Raw genomic sequence first — 20,687 nt, 5'->3', positions numbered from 1 at the left:
CTGAATATAAATGAGCGAGATTGCGAGAGATCATGTGGGAAAAAGAGAACAACCTTAAAAGGATGCAAAACATCTTCTTTCTTATCTTGCGGAAATACTTTTATTTTCTATGTAATAGTGATGTTTAATATCAGACAGATTAATATATCTATATATCCAGGGACTGGTGGTATTGGAGAAGTGTTGGGGGATGGGAGAAAGCAGAAAACACTCATAGTACATGTCAAAGAAACAAAATATGATCATTGATTTCCCACATTATCTGTTTATTATCACACTTTCTTGTTTGTAAATTATTAAAACATAATAGGCATGGTTAACTTCTGCCAATACGCATAAACAACAATTAATGTGTCATAAACAATTAATGTAGGATACAGTAGCCTACCTAAAATAAAAGCAAAACTGAAGGTCTGAATAGAAGAATCTGATATTTACGGGCACGCCCACGCCTCCCGGGCGCGAGCTCGTAACGTAATACCCGTTAAGGACATGACGTCAGTACGTGCTTGAGCCTGCTCGAAAATGCTCTCCCGTGTTGTTGGATTTCGAAAGAGAGCAAGACTTTGCGATGAAATAATACATTTTTACCCGTGTGGAAAACAAAAGCAAACCGCATGTTTTTAAACTGGAGTTATTCGCGTTCCCATTAAGTGGTGAAACGGTGTTTGTTGGGGGGACTCCGACGGGAAGTTTGTGTGATCGTTTTTTCCCGGAGTGATGTCGAATCCTGGGACTCGGAGGAACGGGTCCAGCATCAAAATCCGACTGACAGGTAAAAAAAAACGACACCGAAAAGAAAGCGCTTACGGTGCATGTTTTAACTGAGGCTAAACGGTTCACCTATACACCGCTGTTGTACCGTGTTGCTGTTAGCGAATCTAACACGACTCATCGAAGTGTCTCTCGGCTCTGCTGTTTGCCCAAACATCCGGTTTTTGTGTGGCAAACACAGCGGCACAAGTGCTAGCTTGTTAGCTTAGGTGCTAACCACATTACCGAGAGGACAGGCGAGAAGCTATTCACTGTCATGTGTTTTTTTTTTACAGCAGAGACAACCGGCTAGTCTGCTGCTAACTGGTCAATATAAACACTGACTCTTTAAAATCCACGTTTATCAACTTTATCCATTGCTAACACTTGTTTCCTAGCCAGCTATACAGCGTTAGCTTCGAGTAACATTGTAGTTAACGTTGACCGCTAACGCTTGCTAGCTACACCCATTTTTGTTTGAGTTGACCAGCCGAACCCATCGCTCTGTACCCGGGATGAGAGCTACTGTCGACCCGCAGCCTCTCTGAAAACCATCCCGGTAGATTTGACAATGCTAGCCGAGGTTACCCACGACCATTGAGGGGTATTTCGCTGCTGTGTCAGCTGTAGCAAGACAAATGTCTGGCTCGTTAAACTTATCCGTACCCAGAAAAGCTTGACACGTTTGCTCTTTTTTGACGCTACTCGAATATTTGTGTTCGTTTTGGGGGGGGTCAGGCTATCCTCTGTAGGGCACACATGAGTCTTTCTCTCTCACACACACGCGCGCGCACACACACACAGCTGGAACAATGGTTTTTACTGTAGCTAATGTAACCCCACTGTGCACCCAGGGGCCTCCATTCAAATGGAAATGACCACTCTGTGCCGCTGGACAGACGCCTGGTCCTTCTTCTGGTTGAAAGTTGAGCAAAACACACACCAGACTGCTCGCTGGTAGACTAAATACGTTTATATTCGCACAGGAGGGCACAGCGAGTGTTTGGTTGTGATGGATGTAAAAGTGCTTTCTTAATTGCTATGTAGTGGCACTTGCTGTCTGCTTATTTTTCCTACTCTGTCCTTTCTTTTTTCTGAAAATGGATTTCAAGAGAGGAGAGCATGCATCATTTTGGACAAGACAGAGCTCACAGATCTGACACACTTCTTCGCTTATCACATTTTGTTTTTGCCTGATTTCAGTTTCAGTTTATCTTTACCGGCCGGTATCACATACGGTGTCGTACTTGGTGATCCAGGCTCGCAACAGTTCCTGGTCCAGTGCCATGTCCTCGATGAAGAACTCTTCCCAAAAACATAACATTAAAAAGATATTATACGGACGTCAAAATGGTCACTTTCTTTAAAGAAAGTGGACAATATGGACTGGCTACAGCTTCTCAGATGTGAACGTTGTTTGGATTTCTTAATCTTCTATGATAGTAAACTGAAAACCTTTGGACTGTTTGACAGACACAACGACACACGTGCGGACGTCACAATTAGCTCTGTCTGATTCATTATCCGCTCACATTTTATAGACCAGTCAATTAATGGATTAAACCAGACAATCATTGATAGATAACTTGACACTGAAAGTAATCCTTAGTTCGAAGAAATGCAGTTAAAGTGCTACCATCCATCAGTGTAATTCAGTACTAACATAGTAAATCCATTATAACTAGTCTGGTTTAAAGGTAAGACGTGATTTTGGTGAATATCAACATGCACTCAGACGGTAGTGAAAGTGTGTATGGGTGTGTGTTTGTGTTTTTGTGTGAACCAGATGCTCGTTACTTCAGCTTAGATGCAAACAGAGCTGTTTTTTTTGCCCCTGACTGTGCCCCGCCCCCACAGGTATGAGTGGAATTCTAATTGGGTGAGGAATGTGCAATGAGCCAATGGGAGAGCAACGCTGCCTGTCTGGCCGGCGGTATGTTTGGTCTGTCAGAGAGGGAGAGAGAGAGAGAGAGAGAGAGGGGTTGTTTGGGCCACACCAGAGAGGCCCGTGTGTCTCTGTGGCCGGGAGACGGACGAAGACCAGACAAGTTTAGATTTAGTTTAGACTTCAGAGAGCACGTTGGGTTTATATGGACGTGTTTTAGCTAGACAAGAGGGGATTCTGTGGCTATGCTTAAGTAAGGAGGGGGGGAGAAATCATGCTGACTTAGGAAGCAGCATAAGCACTCCTAATCCTCTCACTTATTGAGCCGGCAGCTTGTGGAGCAACACACACTTACAAAAGCGCACACAAAATAAATGCTGAAACTGAGAATGCAGAGACTGTGACTCAAACAAGCGATCGCATATATATATATATATATATATATATATATATATATATATATATATATATATATATATATATATATATATATATGACCGTACATTTACATTTTAAAACTTCAAACCTACTTTTGTGTGGCAGTTGGCTGAAGGGGTGTGTGTGTGTTTGTTTAGATGCCGGTGCACGGCGTGTTATTAAGTAGGTGAGATATTTGCTCACATGCCCCGTGCTTTTGTTTTGCTGAGAGTAGAGGAGAAGGTTACACAGGAAGTGACCTCGTTGTGATCTCACATGTGTCCGATCTGCTTCACCTGTAAACCTGTGAGTGTTCTCTGGAACGCTCCTCTTCCTATTGATTTCAATGGACAGATAGTTTGACAATGGATCCGCAGAACGGGACCGTTGTGTTTGATTTAAGAAGCTTTAACGAGCTTCTAAGCCTCTGCAGTTTTATGGCTCCGGTCATTACCCGAAGAACAGCAAGCGCTCTCTGCACTTGAGGTGCAAGAGTACAGCTGAATTACATTTTTTCTTCAGTTTGTTTTTTGGGTTGATTGGGCTAAAACCTGTTCTGCTTCAAATTGCTGTAGGAGCTGCAGTACAGCGGTAGCTCCCTTTCTCACCACCTCACTCTGTTTCTGCTGTGTTCCCTCAAGATTGGATGAATAGAATTCTTTCCCCTGCTGGTTCTCTGCAGCTCTCAGGTTAAAAAAAGAAAAGAAAGAAAGGACATAAAGGCCAAAAAAGAAAGCGGCAGTGGGGAAATTGAGAACCAGCTGAGCTGTGTGTGGGGGTCTTTACCAGCCGTGACCTTGGCAGAATGAGGAATTTCCTCAGACTCCGAGAAAAAAAAAGGGCCTGTCAGGAGAGCCGGTCAAGAGGCGTAAAAAGAAAAAAGAGATATGGAGTGTCGCTTGTCTCTGGCGAGAGATTGGAGGATGAGAGAGAGGGGGGGTAGCAGAGCCGTGACAGCGACAGAGAAGCTCTTCCTTCTGCTGCCTGTCTGAAAAGAGGAAGCAGGGGCAAATTAGAAACCTGATTCTCTCCCACTCCAGCTGTGTTTCGTTCATTGTGTGTGTGGAATGTTTGAGTCAGGAGGAGGAGGAATGGATGAGGTCGATGAGGAAGAGGGGATGGATATCCTGCAGCCATTCTCCACGGGTTAATCACAGGAAAGAAAACCGCGGCACGCCAGACACATCTCCGCCACCACACAGTCACCACATCCTAAACTGCTGACTGGCTGACTAACTTCCTCGATGGCTGTCTGGGCCAAACCCCGATCCTGCCACATTTTTTTCAGTGGACCTCCAAAGCCACGATCAGGGTTCAGGTGGTGCGGCGAATCGGTTCGGGACCCGTTTTAAATCGATGCCTTTATGTTTTCTCTGAGCCGAGACAATAGCACCGGTCTTCAGCCCCGAAGTGTTGTCAATACAACCCGACCATGGGCCAATTAGCATAGATCGTATATTTTCACAATTGTTTTCATTGTTGATTAGTCAGCATATCACTGTCTTGATTAATCCGGCTATCGTCTCATCAATAAATACAATTGTCCTGAGTCTTAGATGACATTTAAATATCTTGCTGTATTTGATCAACATGTAATAAACAATGAAAATAAAGATATTTCATTTTAGAATGATTTAAAACGGTGTAAAGCAACTAATCGGCTTAAAACATAACCAAATGATTATCAAAACAGAGTAACTGAACACACCTAGTTGATTCAGCTCGAATTGTAGTGCACAACAGCCAATCCTAACGCTCCTCTTCCCCCTCAAACCCCGCCTCTTCCCCATCTAACTGAGGAAGATGATTGACATGATATAGTTACACATTCCCCCTCATTGGTCAGCATTTTATTTTGAAAGAGAATAGCAGATAAATAGGGCCAACGGTATACATAAACCCTTATGTTACCTTACCCAACATGGGTTACATGATGAGGGTGTTACGTTGCTGCTGTATTAACGATTGAAGCTAAACAGTTGGAAGTCTTAATATTTTATAGATGTCCTCCCTCCAATATCTTATAAAATCTTTTGTGTAAAGAACAAACCATCTGCTTCAGACAGAGTGGTTTAGATTGGTCTTTATCAGTGTGGCCTGGAAGATGCTGAACATATCTAAGTTTCTTCCACACACCGAGAGCTAATTCATGTCGTGTCCACGTTCTTCGGCCACACACGGTTCCCAACAACGGGCTTAAAAGCTGATATTTAGAGCTCATTTGGACATGCAGTGTAAATATTATTGTGGTTTTCCCGTCAATAGCACCGTACGGTGCAGTCACTCTTAGTGCATTACCTCAGCCTTGAATACCAACACGCAGCTTGTTTTTGTTCAGTGTCCGCATTGCCCCTATAATCCAGACCTGTGCTTGTGACAGACGCTCCGTGATTGTGTTTTGAAGAATTAGTTTATTGGAGTTGTGTGTGTATTTTTTTTCGTTTTACAGCCGTGTTTCCTGAGCCGACCTAGAATGACATCTGCCAGCTCTCACACCCAACAGGCCGTCTGGCAAACAACTAGCGAGGAATTGCACACACTCGCACACACTCGCACACACGCAATAAACTAAATACTTCGCACACACTTACAAACTCTTGAGGTCTGGGTCAGTGTGAGCTTTGCTCTCTGGATCCACGGAGATGATGTGGCAGAGACGGCATCCTACCACTCTCACTGTGTGTGTGTGTGTGTGTGTGTGTGTGTGTGTGAGATCGTGATCCTGACACTAGCCTATACTTTACTGCTCATTCTCTGCACGTCACATCAGATTTTGCTGCTCATTACCATCCTCTGGCATTCATATATTAAACCCTAACCGGCATTCTTCCTCTCCACAGTTTATTGTGCACCAGCATAGATTTATACCAGCCTACACAGCCAGATCATTTTCATATCTGTGTGTGTGTGTGTGTGTGTGTGTGTGTGTGTGTGGCATTTTTGTTCACAATGATTGTCTCTTTTTTGCAGTATTATGTGCCAAGAACCTCGCTAAGAAAGACTTCTTTCGTAAGTACCTTTTTAATTATTGCGCATGAATCTTCTGTATGACGATTTGTTTACATGATGAGATGATGTGTTTCAATGAGGGTCTGTAAGCCAACTGGCCCTGTTGTCCCTCCATAACATTCCTAAGACCTCCGGGATAAGAAGTCTTCATTTCCATCACCGTGCCATGATTACATTATGCGCCAACAACCAAATGCAATATGCTGTTATTGAGCTAGAGATAAGAAGAGTAATCTGCTAAATATCTGCAGAACGTTTAGCTTTATTTATATAGATATGTTATGTGCAGTGCCGATTGAGATATTTCTAATACTTAGATCTTGTGGTGGATGTGAACAATTCATTTGCAGGCCTGCCAGATCCATTCGCCAAGGTTGTGGTGGACGGATCGGGTCAATGCCACTCTACAGACACAGTCAAGAGCACACTGGACCCCAAATGGAATCAGCACTATGACCTGTGAGTCTCCCGCACCACAACCAATGCACGACATCACCTTTCTGAATGTGTTCTTACTGGTGTTCTTTGAAGAGACGGTTACAATAGAAGTAAAAGATTTGGTCATTTTTATCTTCAAAGGGAATGACCATCAGAGACTCTTTATGTTTGAGCTGACAAAGTCTCTTTTGTTCATCTCGTGGTTGGGTGATTAAAAGATGAATTCAGATTGCTCACACTGATGGCAGACTGCGTTAAAAGACTTGGAGTAGACGCATGAGGATGTTCCATCTGTTTTTCAGCTACATTGGAAAGGCAGACTCCATCACCATCAGCATATGGAACCACAAGAAGATCCATAAACGACAAGGGGCGGGCTTCCTGGGCTGCATACGACTGCTCTCCAACGCCATCAGCAGGCTAAAAGACACAGGATGTAAGTCCGTCTTTTTCTTTTGTCTCCGCCCACGTGAATGCGAATCACAGACGTTAATCAAAGAGGGAAGGCTTTTGGTTCACATTTCCTTTTCCCCCTCTTCTTCCAGACCAGCGTCTAGATCTATGTAAGCTGAACCCGTCGGACAGTGACGCGGTGCGGGGGCAGATAGTAGGTAAGGCCTGACGCACACGGATGTATTATGGGTACAAATGACCCCACGTCGCCTCTCTCCACGTGTCACCCCATCGTGCCTCTGACCTTTACCACCTGCTTGTTTCCAGTGAGCTTACAGACGAGAGACCGCATCGGCAGCGGAGGTCCCGTGGTGGACTGTAGAGGACTGTTAGAAAACGATGGGTGAGTGTGTCAACAGATGCGTGTGCTGCCGGCGCTATAAAGTAACTCTGAGAGAAGCTGTTGTTGTTATTCTGTGTCGCTTTCTCAGTTGTAACATTTAGAGACAGGTGAGGAAAAGTCTTGTTTTTGTCACTGGTAACGTCAAAGTCTGTGCTTTCTGAATGAAGCAACTAAATAAAATAAAATACTGTTTAAAATACCGGCCTTAAATGTAGTGCCGATGCTGATGCAGCTCTTCTTTGCCATGTTGGGATCCCATGCGGAGTTGGACTGAGACCTGTTTTGGGTGCTTTGTCGTGTTGCAAGATCACTTTAGTCATAGTTGCCATTTGTTTGATGCTTTCCCAATCTGTCGACCCCAAGGCAGCCACGGCCTAAAGCACACCCCGATTTATCGTCTATTTCACTTTAAACTGGACCATAATTTGCTAAATCAGCATAATTGTGTGTTGCTGCTTCAGTAAAACAGAGGGAATAGGACTTCAGTGGCATGTGTGCGTGTGCGTTTTTGCAGGCCTGTGTTTGAGGGATGTTTCAGTGAAGAGCCGCTGCCCTACTCGGACCCCACCGGGGCGGCGGGGGGCGGGAACTGTCGACTTGACTCACCCGGTCAGGAGGGCCGCCTTCAGACGCAGCGAATCAGAGGGCAGGACTCAAGAGGCCATGGCCACACCCCTCAGAACAGACCGCATGGGCAGCAACCGCCTGACCTGCCAGAGGGATACGGTCAGTCACACACTACTCTTGATGTTTCCAGTCGTCTCTAACTATCTCGCGTTGCATTTAGAAAGTCATGTGTCTTTCTTCTTCGTTTTGAAACAGAGCAACGGACAACAGTGCAGGGCCAGGTGTACTTCCTTCACACGCAGACTGGCGTCAGCACCTGGCACGACCCCCGGATACCGCGGTACGATCACGCCTCACTTCACTCGAGTCAAGTCCAAACACGAGACGAACCTTCAATAAACCCCTCGGACAGACGAGGCCGACACTGAGAAGAATATAAGAGAAGGAAACCACCACACGTGGGATGTGTTCTAGATTATGCAGCAACTATACTGCATCTTTTGTAAAGCTTTGCAATTTCCAGGATTATTCTATCGGGACTGGGAAATTACATATTTGAATATATATTCAGCAATTCATGAAAATAAGCCCCCGCTTTCTTACTACATGCGGTTCCCCGATGCACCGTTCTCCTGACTCTGTTCTACACTAATCACACCAACAGATTTAGAGAGAGTCTCATGTTGTTTCCCTCGGCCCCTGGCGCCTGGGCTCAGATCAGTACGAGGGGTTAAGAACGTGCGGTATGTGGGGTCACTATTGAGGCCGGTCTGGTTGACGGCTGCGGTCTCGCCGTGTTGTAAGTCTCGCTCTGCTCACTTGTTACCGGTGCAGGGACCTGGCCAGTGTGAGCTGTGAGGAGCTTGGGCCGCTGCCAGCGGGCTGGGAGGTCCGGAGCACGGTGTCGGGCCGGATCTACTTTGTGGACCACAACAACCGAACCACGCAGTTCACCGACCCGCGCCTACACACCATTATCAGGTACACGCACGCGTACTCGTGGCAAAGTCAATCAACACCTGGGTGGCAGACATCCATGACGGCGTACCAAATAAGTGGTTTCGAGACTAATCTGTCGTTAATCTCTCACGGCTGTGATGCTGAAGTCAGACTGCTTCTGAACATGACCTACTAACAGTCATCAGCGCTGCTCATAACACTGAATCGTAGTCGATTTTAGCTGCTCTGAGCGTCTGTAATTAGATTAGGGCCGCCCTTTTTTTTTTGCTGTCGTGTTGGCTCTTCCCCATCCTCATCTTCCGCTTCCTCCTCTTCTTCTTCCCACCTCCAGCCAGCAGTCCCAAGCGAAAGAGTCCTCACAAGCCCCCCTGATAGACGTGGGGGGCGAGGAAGGGGTAGTCGGCGGAGGAGATGGAGACGTGGCGGCGCGCTACGAGAGAGACTTGGTCCACAAGTTAAAGCTGCTCCGCCACGAGCTGTCCTTGCAGCAGCCTCAAGCAGGACACTGTCGCATAGAGGTGTCCCGAGAGGAGATCTTTGAGGTGGGTCTCTCCAAAAATCAGACCATGCTGCTGTCTCGCTCACGCACACGCAGATAGATCCATGAGAGCAGTGTGGGTAGAGTGGGTAGCGAATACATTGATACAGACGCACTCCTCCTGACTCATACAGCAGTCACAACAACCAGACATTGTCTTTCTCTGAATAGCACAAAAGCTGCACTGGTGGGCAAAATAATAAACCGTTTCATAGAACATCTCTGATATCAGGTGGCTGTGTTCTGGGTCCCTTTTGGTTTCTGATAATGTGTTGATGTTGTGTGTGTGTGTGTGTCTGTATCAGGAGTCATATCGGCAAATAATGAAGATGAGGCCCAAAGACCTGAAGAAGCGTCTGATGGTGAAGTTCAGAGGAGAGGAGGGCCTCGACTATGGGGGCGTGGCCAGGTAATTATTCACATCTCTGAGCACTTCAACTTTTGCTGGAGGACTTTCATATTTGTCAGCAAACTTTTCCAAGCCACTTTTCATCAGCCACATCCCGTGAGTCCATCACCATGGTCAGCAGCGTTACATTCATAAGTCTATATTTTTATACATGACATTCCCACTTCATTTCCAGCTCCTCAGAAATACGCCACTTCGCTAAAAATGCTTCAAGGAGAATTTAGGGAGTGTTATGGACTAATTCCCTCAGCCTATTTTTCTGCCATTGTTTTTGGTTGTTTCAATTTGAACATTTTATTTCCTTAACATCCAGTTAGTGGACTTAACCTGCTGCTGCAGCGCCTCCACAAGGAGGACATGTTCAACGTAAAGCAGCGCTACGTGTTTAAGTGCTACATCTGCTCATTAGAGCTGCTGGTTTTTAAAACGGGAGAATTCAGAGGACCCAGGGACCACATCATATATGTTTTGCAGTTTTGCTCGTTGTTCAATGATTCATTAATGTGTCTCTGAGAGTTTTTAACATGTGTTAACAATGTGGTGGTTGTCTGTAGGGAGTGGCTGTACCTGCTGTGTCATGAAATGTTGAACCCCTATTACGGCCTGTTCCAGTACTCCACAGACAATATCTACACACTACAGATCAACCCCGACTCCTCAATCAACCCTGTGAGTGTACACACACACACACACACACACACACACACACACACACAAGAAGCACTCCACGCTCGACCTGAGTGCGGCGATCCTCTCTGATCCTCTCTGACCGCCTCTGAATGTCTCTCCGGCCGTGTGACTCTTCTTCCAGGACCACCTGTCATATTTCCACTTTGTGGGCCGCGTGATGGGCCTGGCCGTTTTTCACGGTCACCACATCAACGGGAGCTTCACGCTGCCCTTCTACAAACAGCTGCTAGGCAAACCCATCCAGCTCAACGACCTGGAGACCACCGACCCGGAGTTGCACAAGAGCCTCGTGTGGATACTGTGAGCAAACGCACCGGCACACGAGTCGAGTCTGACAGCAGAGGGCTCTTTCACCATGAACTAGATCTTTACATTCGTTTACTTTACTTGTTCTCACGCTTCTCATGCAGAGAGAACGACATCACTTCAGTCCTCGACCACACATTCTGCGTGGAGCACAATGCCTTTGGGAAGTTCTCACAACATGAACTCAAACCTAATGGCCGCAATATCCCCGTCACCGAGGACAACAAAAAGGAATACGTCAGGTGAGAGAGTCAGACAGTGCTGCTCCATCTTAGGTGTGGGTGTTGTCCGAACTATGCCCTTGATACAGAGAGTAAACAATACACTGTCTTGTCAGCAGAAAGAGCTACTGTGCACAATGCTGTTGCCAGTTTATTACAGTGTAGTTATTTAAGTGTGTGTGTGTGTGTGTGTGTGTGTGTGTCCTCAGGCTTTATGTGAACTGGAGGTTTATGCGTGGAATAGAAGCTCAGTTTCTGGCTCTACAGAAGGGATTCAGTGAGCTCATCCCCCAGCACCTCCTCAAACCTTTCGACCATAAAGAACTTGAGGTACATCACTTGCCTTATTATTATTATTATTATTATTATTATTATTATTATTATTATTATTATTATTATTATTATTATTATTATTATTATTATTATTATTATTATTATTTTAAGTCCTAATTCATTATGTTTGCCATGCCACCCGTTGCTTCTTTTTTAATCTATTCCTCAAACCTCTCCCTGGCCTCCAGTTGATCATCGGTGGACTGGGGAAGATCGATCTTGCGGACTGGAAGACGAACACGCGGCTGAAGCACTGCACAAGCGAAAGCAACGTGGTGCGGTGGTTCTGGCAGGCGGTGGAGGCCTTCAGCGAGGAGAGGAGAGGACGCCTCCTGCAGTTCGTCACGGGCTCCACCAGAGTCCCTTTACAAGGGTTCAAAGCACTGCAGGGTGGGACATGCACTGACTCACACACACCCTGTACTCTCATCAATGACTATGTTCATGTACATGTTCTCTGCATAGATCGAAGTGTGTGGATATCTATTCTACTGGTATGATGAAGTTGATGATTTTTTTTTGATTATTCAAATATTTTTTAATTAATTCTCAACAACAAATACAAATACACAATTTTTTGGAAGACATTGTTTAATGTGCAGTTGTAGATACTAAAATGATGATAGCATGACATTGAAAGCGTCGCCTAATTGATGTGATCTTTCACTATGTGTAGACTGAAGAGTGTTCTGTGCACCAGAGTAGAGCAGTGATAACTAGAATGTATGTGTGTAAGGTTCTACAGGTTCTGCAGGACCAAGGCTCTTCACCATCCACTTGATAGACGCCAACACAGACAACCTGCCCAAGGCTCACACATGGTGAGGACACGTAACAGAAGAGGATGCAGGTCTAAATATTTGCAGGTGACGTAACTAATTGTCCTTTTCCGTCCCTAGTTTTAACCGGATAGACGTCCCTCCCTACGAGTCTTACGAGAAGCTCTATGAGAAACTGCTGACTGCTGTGGAGGAGACCTGCGGCTTCGCTGTGGAGTGACCGATCCACAAACCAACGGTCACACTTGCACTTGCACACAAACTATTTGACTTTTTACATATATACACACAGACATCAGCAGAATATCAAGTGTATACGGAGTATACGGAGCGGCCAAGCATCACAACGAACACGCGGCCTCCTGCCACCGCTTCACCACCGAACTGTTGGTGGTTAAAGCAGGAAGCACAGCGGGAGAGGAGAGGATTATTAAGAAGAAACTACAGACAAAAAAATCAAGTATTTTAAAATTTTTCAGATGTTTTGAAGAAGCATTTTTATCCTTCAGTTTTAACAAGCTATGATGTCATTCTTCAGAATGTCTACCGCCACAGCGAATTTGACTCGAGTCAAAAAAGGACAGAATCGGCCAATCACGTGCGAGCCTGGGAACAGAGACCTTGAATTCAGACGTGTGAAGAACAAGGCGGAGACTGATTGTCTGTCTGTCTGACGAGCTGATTGAGTAGTATTCATGCTTCATGTTTAACCACTGTCGTGTACCAGAACGTGTGCATGTACGTGTGATTTTGTGTGAGTGAGTGTGTGTGAGAGTCGGAGTGGGAGTGTGTCGGAGACTGTCTTTGGGTCTGTATGAGTGAATGTGTGTGTGTCTCAGGCATGGCACCCGGTTACGCTGTAAAAATGATCAAATGAGCCTGCTCTTCTGTTTTGGTAACCTTTTGTCTCTTCCGTTTGTATCTGCTACCACTCTGATCCACTCTGATATTTTATTATTTATTACTAAGTGATTACTGACCAAGCTGCTATTTGCTCTACAAAGAGTCCACACTAATCTCTTGATCCCTCTATCAGAGTTCAAGGGTCAATTCACTTGCAATTCAAGTAATCCACAAAGTGGGTTTTATTGAATTTTGTTAATTTTTTATTTTTTTTTTCATATCATTGGGAAGAAATACTTTTGTCAGTGTATGATAACTGTGTTGGTGTTTTAAATACCATGTTACATTTCTTCGACGTGAAAGGGAAAGATCGTCCCGGCCCTAATTTTCATATCTTAACTCTACTGATGTTCTGGAGAGGTCAGAGGGCGTGACCTGGATATTTATCTAAATGAGCCACGAGGACGGAGAGAAGGGGTCGGCTTCAGGAATTCTTTTGGTTTCATGTTACATGTGTAATAAAATCTCATAAGCTTTTCGTACATGTTTCATCATCCATTTCACCATCTTTTCTTCTTTCTGAGGTTTCTCTGCCCGTCTCTTATTCTCCATAACCTGGATGTTAGAGAACAGTAGTCCCTGTCCTCGAGACCACCATGAATGAACAAAGTCTCTTTGCAGCCATTGATCCTCCAACAAAGTGAATGAAATCAAATATCTAAATGATGAGCGAGCATTGTGGAAGAAGTTTAAATTAGTTGTCGGTTGATTGTTGAAGAGTGTTAAGCAGTACCATTTCAATCTGCATTTTCTAGGTTCTGAGTTCACTGTGTAATGGATGCAAGAGTATTGTAACTTACTATGTACTAAACATTTATGAAAAAATACAATGTAAATAAGATTATATTAAAAGAAAATTAAATTGAAAATACCTTCCTTGTGTTGTGTGTTATTCTCACGCTGTATGACTGTCCAAATATAAATATCTGTATATGAATGCATTTAATTAACCTTCATGGATTCATTGCATACTATTCCGGGGAGCTGGAAGCAAATCTGTGATGTGAGATTTTTATGATATTTTATATTTGATCTCACAAATGTAACAAATGTATTTTCAATATGTTGAGGTCACACAAATGGGATTTTCAAAACAATAAATCTACTTTTCACAGTGGTCTTTAAGTTTGGATGTCTATTTGATTTTTTAGTTATAATATAATTGAGGATATAGGATTGGGCATATTTATTTAAACATTTATATGAATAAATATATGTGAAGATAGTGTCATTTCTAAATCATACAACCGTACATTTAAGAAATTCTAAAACTGAACCAACAGTCCAAACATCACAGCTACATGAACAGGCTTCACACGGAGGAAAAGCAACGCTGCAAGTTTCCATCAGTGACAATTGCGCTTTTCTTTTAATACGTTGTGTGATGCTTCACAATCTAAATGTTTGTTTGCAAATCTAAGAGCCAATCAGCTCTTTGATCCGAAGACAGCCAGACGTTTCCCATCATGCATTGGGGTCATGCAGTCAGGGGAGAGCAAAGTTCTGCGGCCGCCTGGCTCTCGTGAGGTTATCGTTGCCCACGTGTGAATGACGTCAGAGCAAGTCGGGATCAAGTTGGACACAAATCTAACCGGCATGCATTGTGGGCCGATCGCTTGTCATCGATTCTGCGCACGCCTGGTTGAGATAAACGAGCCCATAGATTGAGCAGTGACTGTGTGTGTGTGTGTGTGGGCTCATTCAGGGTAAGCTCAGTGTCACAATGGCAGATGGAGGCAGTGATGATGATGATGTCATTCACCTGGTAAGCTTCAACCTCCACGGTAAGACACACTTGTATGAGTCAATGTCCACAGCATTATTATATCCTAGTGCCAGTTTGTGTCACGTGACCTCTTGCACTGTGCGGCCACTGTAGCTTCTGCATGAGGCTGGCACACTCTCCTTGGTTTTACATTTCTAACTACACCTAACCCTGGTTCCTGGTTGTGTGTTTATATCCCAGTCCTGCTAGACATAGTTTCAGGGTTGAGTTCCTATATCCATGCAACATTGCTGTTTGACATGCAACAAAATGGATTTAATAAGTATAACAAAAAGCATGGCATCAATGTCCCTTTTTAGTTTTACATCACAGACATCGAGATTAATGTATCATGGTGACGTAATGTTTTCCAAAATGAAAACAGGCTTCGGCTTCAAAAGAAATCCAAAATTGAAATTCGAGTCAATGAGTCTGTAGTCTCTGAATCTCCTGCCATGGTTCTTGACTCTGTGCCCCCCCCCCCCCCAACAGTTTGGATGGTACCAACATAAACAGTATAAACAACAATGTTTTGAATAATAATGACATCATGAAAAGTGTTCTGTTCAGTTTTATTTCCCTTCTCTTTAACACACGTTGCCACACAGATGCAAATAGCCACACACATGATACACATCTGTGATATTTACTTGACAATGTGTCCGTGTAGGCTCCTGCACACGTAAGTGGGAGCTCATCACCATTTCCTGATGAAGCAACTCCGAAGGCAAACTGAGTAAAAGACACGTCCTGTCACGTCTTGTCCTTCGTTTCTTATCTCAATTACACTGAACAGCAAAAAAAGGTCTTGTCATCTTATTTGCTCTTGTGCTTTTATTTGTGTATCAAACTGCCAAGTAAATAATTGATACCATGACCACATGTCACTATGTGTGAACCCTTCTTTTCAAGTCAGTGTTTTGCATTAATTGCATTTTAATCCCCTTGATTTGTATGAAGGTGAACCGACATTCGAACACTTGAAATGTTTATGTGTCATTTATGAAACATTTTATTTTATTCATGCAGTGGCGGGCTGTGTATGTGGGCCTTCATGTAAACTTTATTTAAACAGGATATCTTTGAATCTCTTTTAGAAGAGGGTCCTGGTCTATTCCCCCACATGAAAACATAGATAACAGACTTCAAACAAAAAGTGAAAAACAAGAAACATTTTATTTATTTTTTTAACAAATGTAAAGTTTGTTTCTGGTTGCATGTGCTGCAGTTTTGTGAAACAATTGTACATGGACACAATAAACCGTTGTACTTGCATAATGCAGCCTGTTGTAATGCGCACCGGTCATAGCAGCTATAAATGCCTGATGGGGGAAAAACCCATGAGTCACTTGGCCTTGGCATGTGTTGGGAACGTAAAGGAGCGTGTTTGGGTTATCAGCATTTAAGAAACTGAATTCTTGACATCAATAGAATTATTGATTTATGTAACAATTATTAATGATTATTAATAACAACGGGGCACCACCCTGCGAACAGGGACCAATAACCAAACGATAAAACTAAGTCTCATAATTAGTAGTCACTCATAATGTCAATAGTCTGCGTATGACTATATATTCAGTGACAGTGAAGGTTTTAAGTTCGAGCACAGGCTACTACATACAGGTTCATCAAATACATATGCACAAGTAATCACAGACGACTGCTCCTTAAAGTATAACAGAGTTTATTCCATCAAAATAATAAATGATCAAATCAATTAATATTGCAACCAACAAACGTTATCATACAATTTTATATGCCTAAACTACAGAATGAATAAAATGGATGAGGGTGTATGTCTGTGTCTGTGTGTGTATGTGTGTGTGTGTGTGTGGGTCTGTGGGTGAAAAGGAAGGGGAGTCTTACAGCTACCGCTAAAGACTACAAAGATGGCGGCGTCGAGTGACGCGGCCAAAAGGGGAGGGGCCTTAAGATACTACAGCTAAACTACCACCAGATGGCGGAGTCGAGTGACTCGGACAAAATGGCAGTGAGACTGCTGTATGTAATCACGTGTGCCTGGGCAGCACGTGATGTGAGGCGATCGTTTGAACGGGGTTTCCCCAGGGGCAGAGACAAGAAAGAGAGCAAAGGTGGGGGTCATGAATCAAACTTCTGCGTGCGGTCCGCGTTGTAGTGATAATGGGGAAGTTGGCCGTATCGTACACAACGTGCCGTTGTCGGTAGAACTGCCAGCAGTTATGTACGATAGCCGAGATTCCACACTTCACTCACAGAGCTAATTTAATGAGGAAAGAATACCACACGAAGTGTAATAAAACAAATCAAAATAAATCAAAATAAATCCCAAGCAAACAGTCATAGCAGTTCATACACAATGCAACGGAACTTCTCTGCTCCGTAATGATTGCGCAATATCTCAATATCACGCGACAGTAACTTAAACACACAAAAACACGGGAATATCAACATATAAATGAATGACCTGAATTAAACTTACGTTAATTTAAGCTAAGCTATGCCCAGATGCCAAGAATCTTACTTGTCGATGCTTCGTTGCAACGTTGAAGTGTTCGTGGGGAAGGTGTCCGTTCTCCTCGCCAGGAAGGGGGGCAAGGCTGCTTGCAGCGCGGCCGTGCAGCGGGCGCTGTGCCGTCGTGGCGTGAGCTCGCTCTGGAGCGCAACGCAGACGTGATCTATCCTCGCTGCAGGGAGGACAGTTTAACTTCGGCTAAGACGACGTGGTCCGTACGTCTCCCGGTAATCATCGGTCAGGAGAGGATTAGACGTCTTCCTGCCGGAGTGTGCACAAAAAGAAAAAGAAGCAAAAAGCGGAGAACGGATCGCTGAAGCGGATTCGTTATCGCGGGCGGAGTGGGCCTTTACTCGGCGTGGAACACGGCTGTTTCGTCCAGCGAAATGGATTGTGACCTGACAGGGTTTGAGGAGGGGGTGAAGGGCCGTTGCTTCCTCGTGGCCAGCGGCGCGCTGGCGGGGAAAGCTGGATCGTCTGTGGCCTGGACGGGGGGTCCGGGCGAAGAGAGCGTTTGCGTGCTCCCTAACTCAACCGAGGTCGAAGGGAAAAAGCATGGAGGTGTGATCTGCAGGCACTTTTGTTGGACAGTGGTTGAACCACAGGGGTCCTGGGGTCTCTTGGCCTTCGGCCAATGAGATTGTAGCGGTGCATTCAGGTGACTTGAGGAACCATAGTTTTTTTGGGGGGGGGGGGGAATGTCACACCCGAGTGTGACATTCCTTTGCTCTTATCAAACTACAAATCAGGATGAAACCTTTGCTTGACAAAGTGAAAGCCTGATTCTCTTTGTTCACAGCACATGTTGAAGCCATATGGTCAGACCCCAACACATGGATTTGTCAAACAGATATACAGGACAGCTTTTAAAGATGAGTGAAATTCCACTGTTTCAACGACTGGGTCAACCCTGCTGAGTTGTCTTTAGAGTTAATAAAGATAATAATTTCAGATATTTTCTTTTTTTATTCTAAAATAAAGTTGGATGTAGTTAAAATAAGTACTTTTTTTTTGTCAAGTAAGGAGAGAAATTGTAATTTTATGGAAATTATCTCTGGGCATAGGACCTTCACTGCATTCCATCTTTGTAGCCTGTCACACATTCTAGCATCCTTTAAAACTAAAAGCAGTCGTTTTAATAACACGTAATGCTGACTAATCTGACTGCTCTCCTAAATCTTCATGGTTTGATTTCTCAAACTTCACCACAAATAAAATTGCCAATATATCTTTGCATTATCTTCATAAAACTCAGTCCAGCACTACATGCATGGGACGTGCAAGTTAAAAACACCTCCGACACCCTCTGGTCCAGACATGCACCGGCTGGACGGGTATTATTGAAAGGTTTTTTAATGAGGGCAATATTTGTGGGGATCCAGTGATTTGATACTTAAAAATGAAAGTCATTCAGGGCTGTAAAGTTGCTACTTCTGGCGCCCATGATTCACATCCAGATTGTTTGTAACATCCTCACGGAGAGTTCCATTCATGCATGTGAAATGGTTGGTTCTGTATTGAGGAAGCATACCTATTTGTCAACAATGCAATAAACTTGTCACGATTAAGCTTTGCCTCCTCAGTCCCTGTGTCTGTGTGTGTGGCTCCGCCCTGGTCTCCTCCCTGCTTCCTCCTGATTGCACTCATTCAACTCACCTGCCCAGTTCACACAGCTGCCTTCAATCCACTCATCATTGAACAGTATATCTACCCCAGTTCTACAGCCACTCGCAGTTCCACATCCACTCGTAGCCAGATCATTTTAGTTCGGCCTTCTTTTTAAGATTTTTCCAATTAAAATAACATTGTGACAACCAACCCCATATCTGCAAAATGTCCTAGCTTCTTACACTTGTGGCATCCTGCATCATGTGAGGCACAATTGTTTTCTTTAGCATGCACTCTGCCACACCTAGAACATTTGTGTCCCTCATCACCTTGTTTCGCTCTGGCCTCTTTTGTATGCCAGCGTCCGTTTCTCTGTTTTTCATTGTATTGCGCACGCTGCTTGTAAGCTACTTCACTCAATTCAGAACAGTTAGCATTAGCTCCCTGCTGGCTAATATGCCCTTTTACTTGTTCAGACTGCCGCACTAGCTGTACCGCTTTATCGAGCGTCAAGTCTGGCATTAGCTGTAGCTTCTCTGATAGCGCTTTATCTAATATCCCTATGACTAACCTGTCGCGGATATTTTCATTTTTCACACCTGCAAATGCACAGGTATCAGCTAGCTCATACAGGCTTCTGATGTACTCCTCCGAGGTTTCTCCGTGCTTTTGACTGCACTGATGGAAACATGCTCTTTCATGAATCGTATTCACCTTCGGTACGAAATAACCATCCAGTTTCGCCATTACAGTATCATAATCATCTTCCTCGTCCTCTTCCATAAACGTGAACGTTTTGAAACCTCTGGCGCCACTCCGGCCATTGATCCGGGCGAGAGAAGTCGAAGTTTTCGGGAGGTGGGAATTTGGCCATCTTCTGACACCATGTAGTGTTATGTGTAGAATGAAGTTAGGAGACCGTCATATCTTTGGCTAACTTTATTAGCTCAACATTAGCATTAAACACAGAGACTGTTGACTGACTGGATTCGTACAACTCCAAGTGCGGACTGCGGACTGTACACGCCCACGTCTGACATCACACACACCTGATCACTCCGCTCTGCATGTCGATAAAGTAGTACCATTACATTACAGGAATCAAAACACCGCGGCTTTGAGAGCACTTGTTTGCAATTGAGTGGTCTCGTGTGACGTCACAGTTTAGCAGTCGGCCATGTTGGAGTACACCCAAAGCCACTGGCATGAATGAATGAATGAATGAATTTTATTTATATAGCGCTTTTCACAGACAGTACTATCACAAAGTGCTTAACAGAGCAGACATTTAAAAGCATAAAAAACACAATGTGACCCTAGGGTCAATAAATTACATACACAGAGTGAATAAAAAATGTTAAAGAATAAAATTAAAATAAAATAAAAATGTAAAACAAATGTTAAGAGCAGGTCTAGGACATGGGTTTACTTTTACACAAACGCCAGCCTAAACAGGTGGGTTTTTAGCTGGCTTTTAAAAGTATCCACAGTATCTGCGAGGCGTAGAGTTGCAGGCAGAGCATTCCAGAGCCTCGGGGCCACTGCCTCAAAGGCTCGGTCACCACGGGTCTTAAATCGTGTGCGTGGGACTGACAGAAGACCTAGAGCATTTGACCTGAGTGTGCGGGCGGGTGAATAGGGGCGAAGTAGATCAGCTACATAAGTCGGAGCCTGACCGTGAAGTGCTCTGTAAGTGATGGTGAGAATTTTGAAGTGTATCCGAGATGCTACAGGAAGCCAGTGGAGAGATCGGAGTACGGGGGTGATGTGAGACCGTCGATTTGTCCTGGTGAGTAATCTGGCGGCAGCATTT

At 44.3% G+C, this 20,687-nt stretch overlaps 1 protein-coding gene across 2 annotated transcripts; it reads left to right on the top strand.

Annotated features, from left to right (window-relative positions):
- Positions 1-539: 539 nt before the first annotated feature.
- On the top strand, positions 540-13,860 carry smurf1 (SMAD specific E3 ubiquitin protein ligase 1). 2 transcript variants are annotated; one of them, XM_079282256.1, is made up of 18 exons: positions 540-775; positions 6,026-6,064; positions 6,415-6,523; positions 6,805-6,938; positions 7,048-7,113; positions 7,223-7,298; positions 7,813-8,024; positions 8,121-8,205; positions 8,700-8,846; positions 9,157-9,367; positions 9,669-9,772; positions 10,327-10,441; positions 10,584-10,762; positions 10,873-11,010; positions 11,199-11,319; positions 11,511-11,712; positions 12,068-12,143; positions 12,222-13,860. In XM_079282256.1, the coding sequence occupies exons 1-18, from the start codon at positions 721-723 to the stop codon at positions 12,319-12,321; spliced, it is 2,169 nt and encodes a 722-aa protein (XP_079138382.1). In that variant the 5' UTR covers positions 540-720; the 3' UTR covers positions 12,322-13,860. The 2 variants fall into 2 exon arrangements, with proteins under 2 accessions (XP_079138382.1, XP_079138381.1); XM_079282255.1 differs by having other exon boundaries at positions 12,059-12,143.
- Positions 13,861-20,687: the final 6,827 nt, after the last annotated feature.

Source organism: Melanostigma gelatinosum, assembly GCF_949748355.1.
Source record: "Melanostigma gelatinosum genome assembly, chromosome: 13".
NCBI lineage: Eukaryota > Metazoa > Chordata > Actinopteri > Perciformes > Zoarcidae > Melanostigma > Melanostigma gelatinosum.
The sequence above is the reverse complement of the archived record's forward strand: the minus strand, read 5'-3'. Positions and strand labels throughout refer to the sequence as shown.

Bases quoted from the DNA above. Each gene is read 5' to 3' on its own strand.
- smurf1 (XM_079282255.1), top strand. From the start codon at position 721: ATGTCGAATCCTGGGACTCGGAGGAACGGGTCCAGCATCAAAATCCGA. The intron at 6,939-7,047 runs GTAAGTCCGTCT...CTCTTCTTCCAG, and splicing joins CAGGCTAAAAGACACAGGAT to ACCAGCGTCTAGATCTATGT. The intron at 7,299-7,812 runs GTGAGTGTGTCA...GCGTTTTTGCAG, and splicing joins GGACTGTTAGAAAACGATGG to GCCTGTGTTTGAGGGATGTT.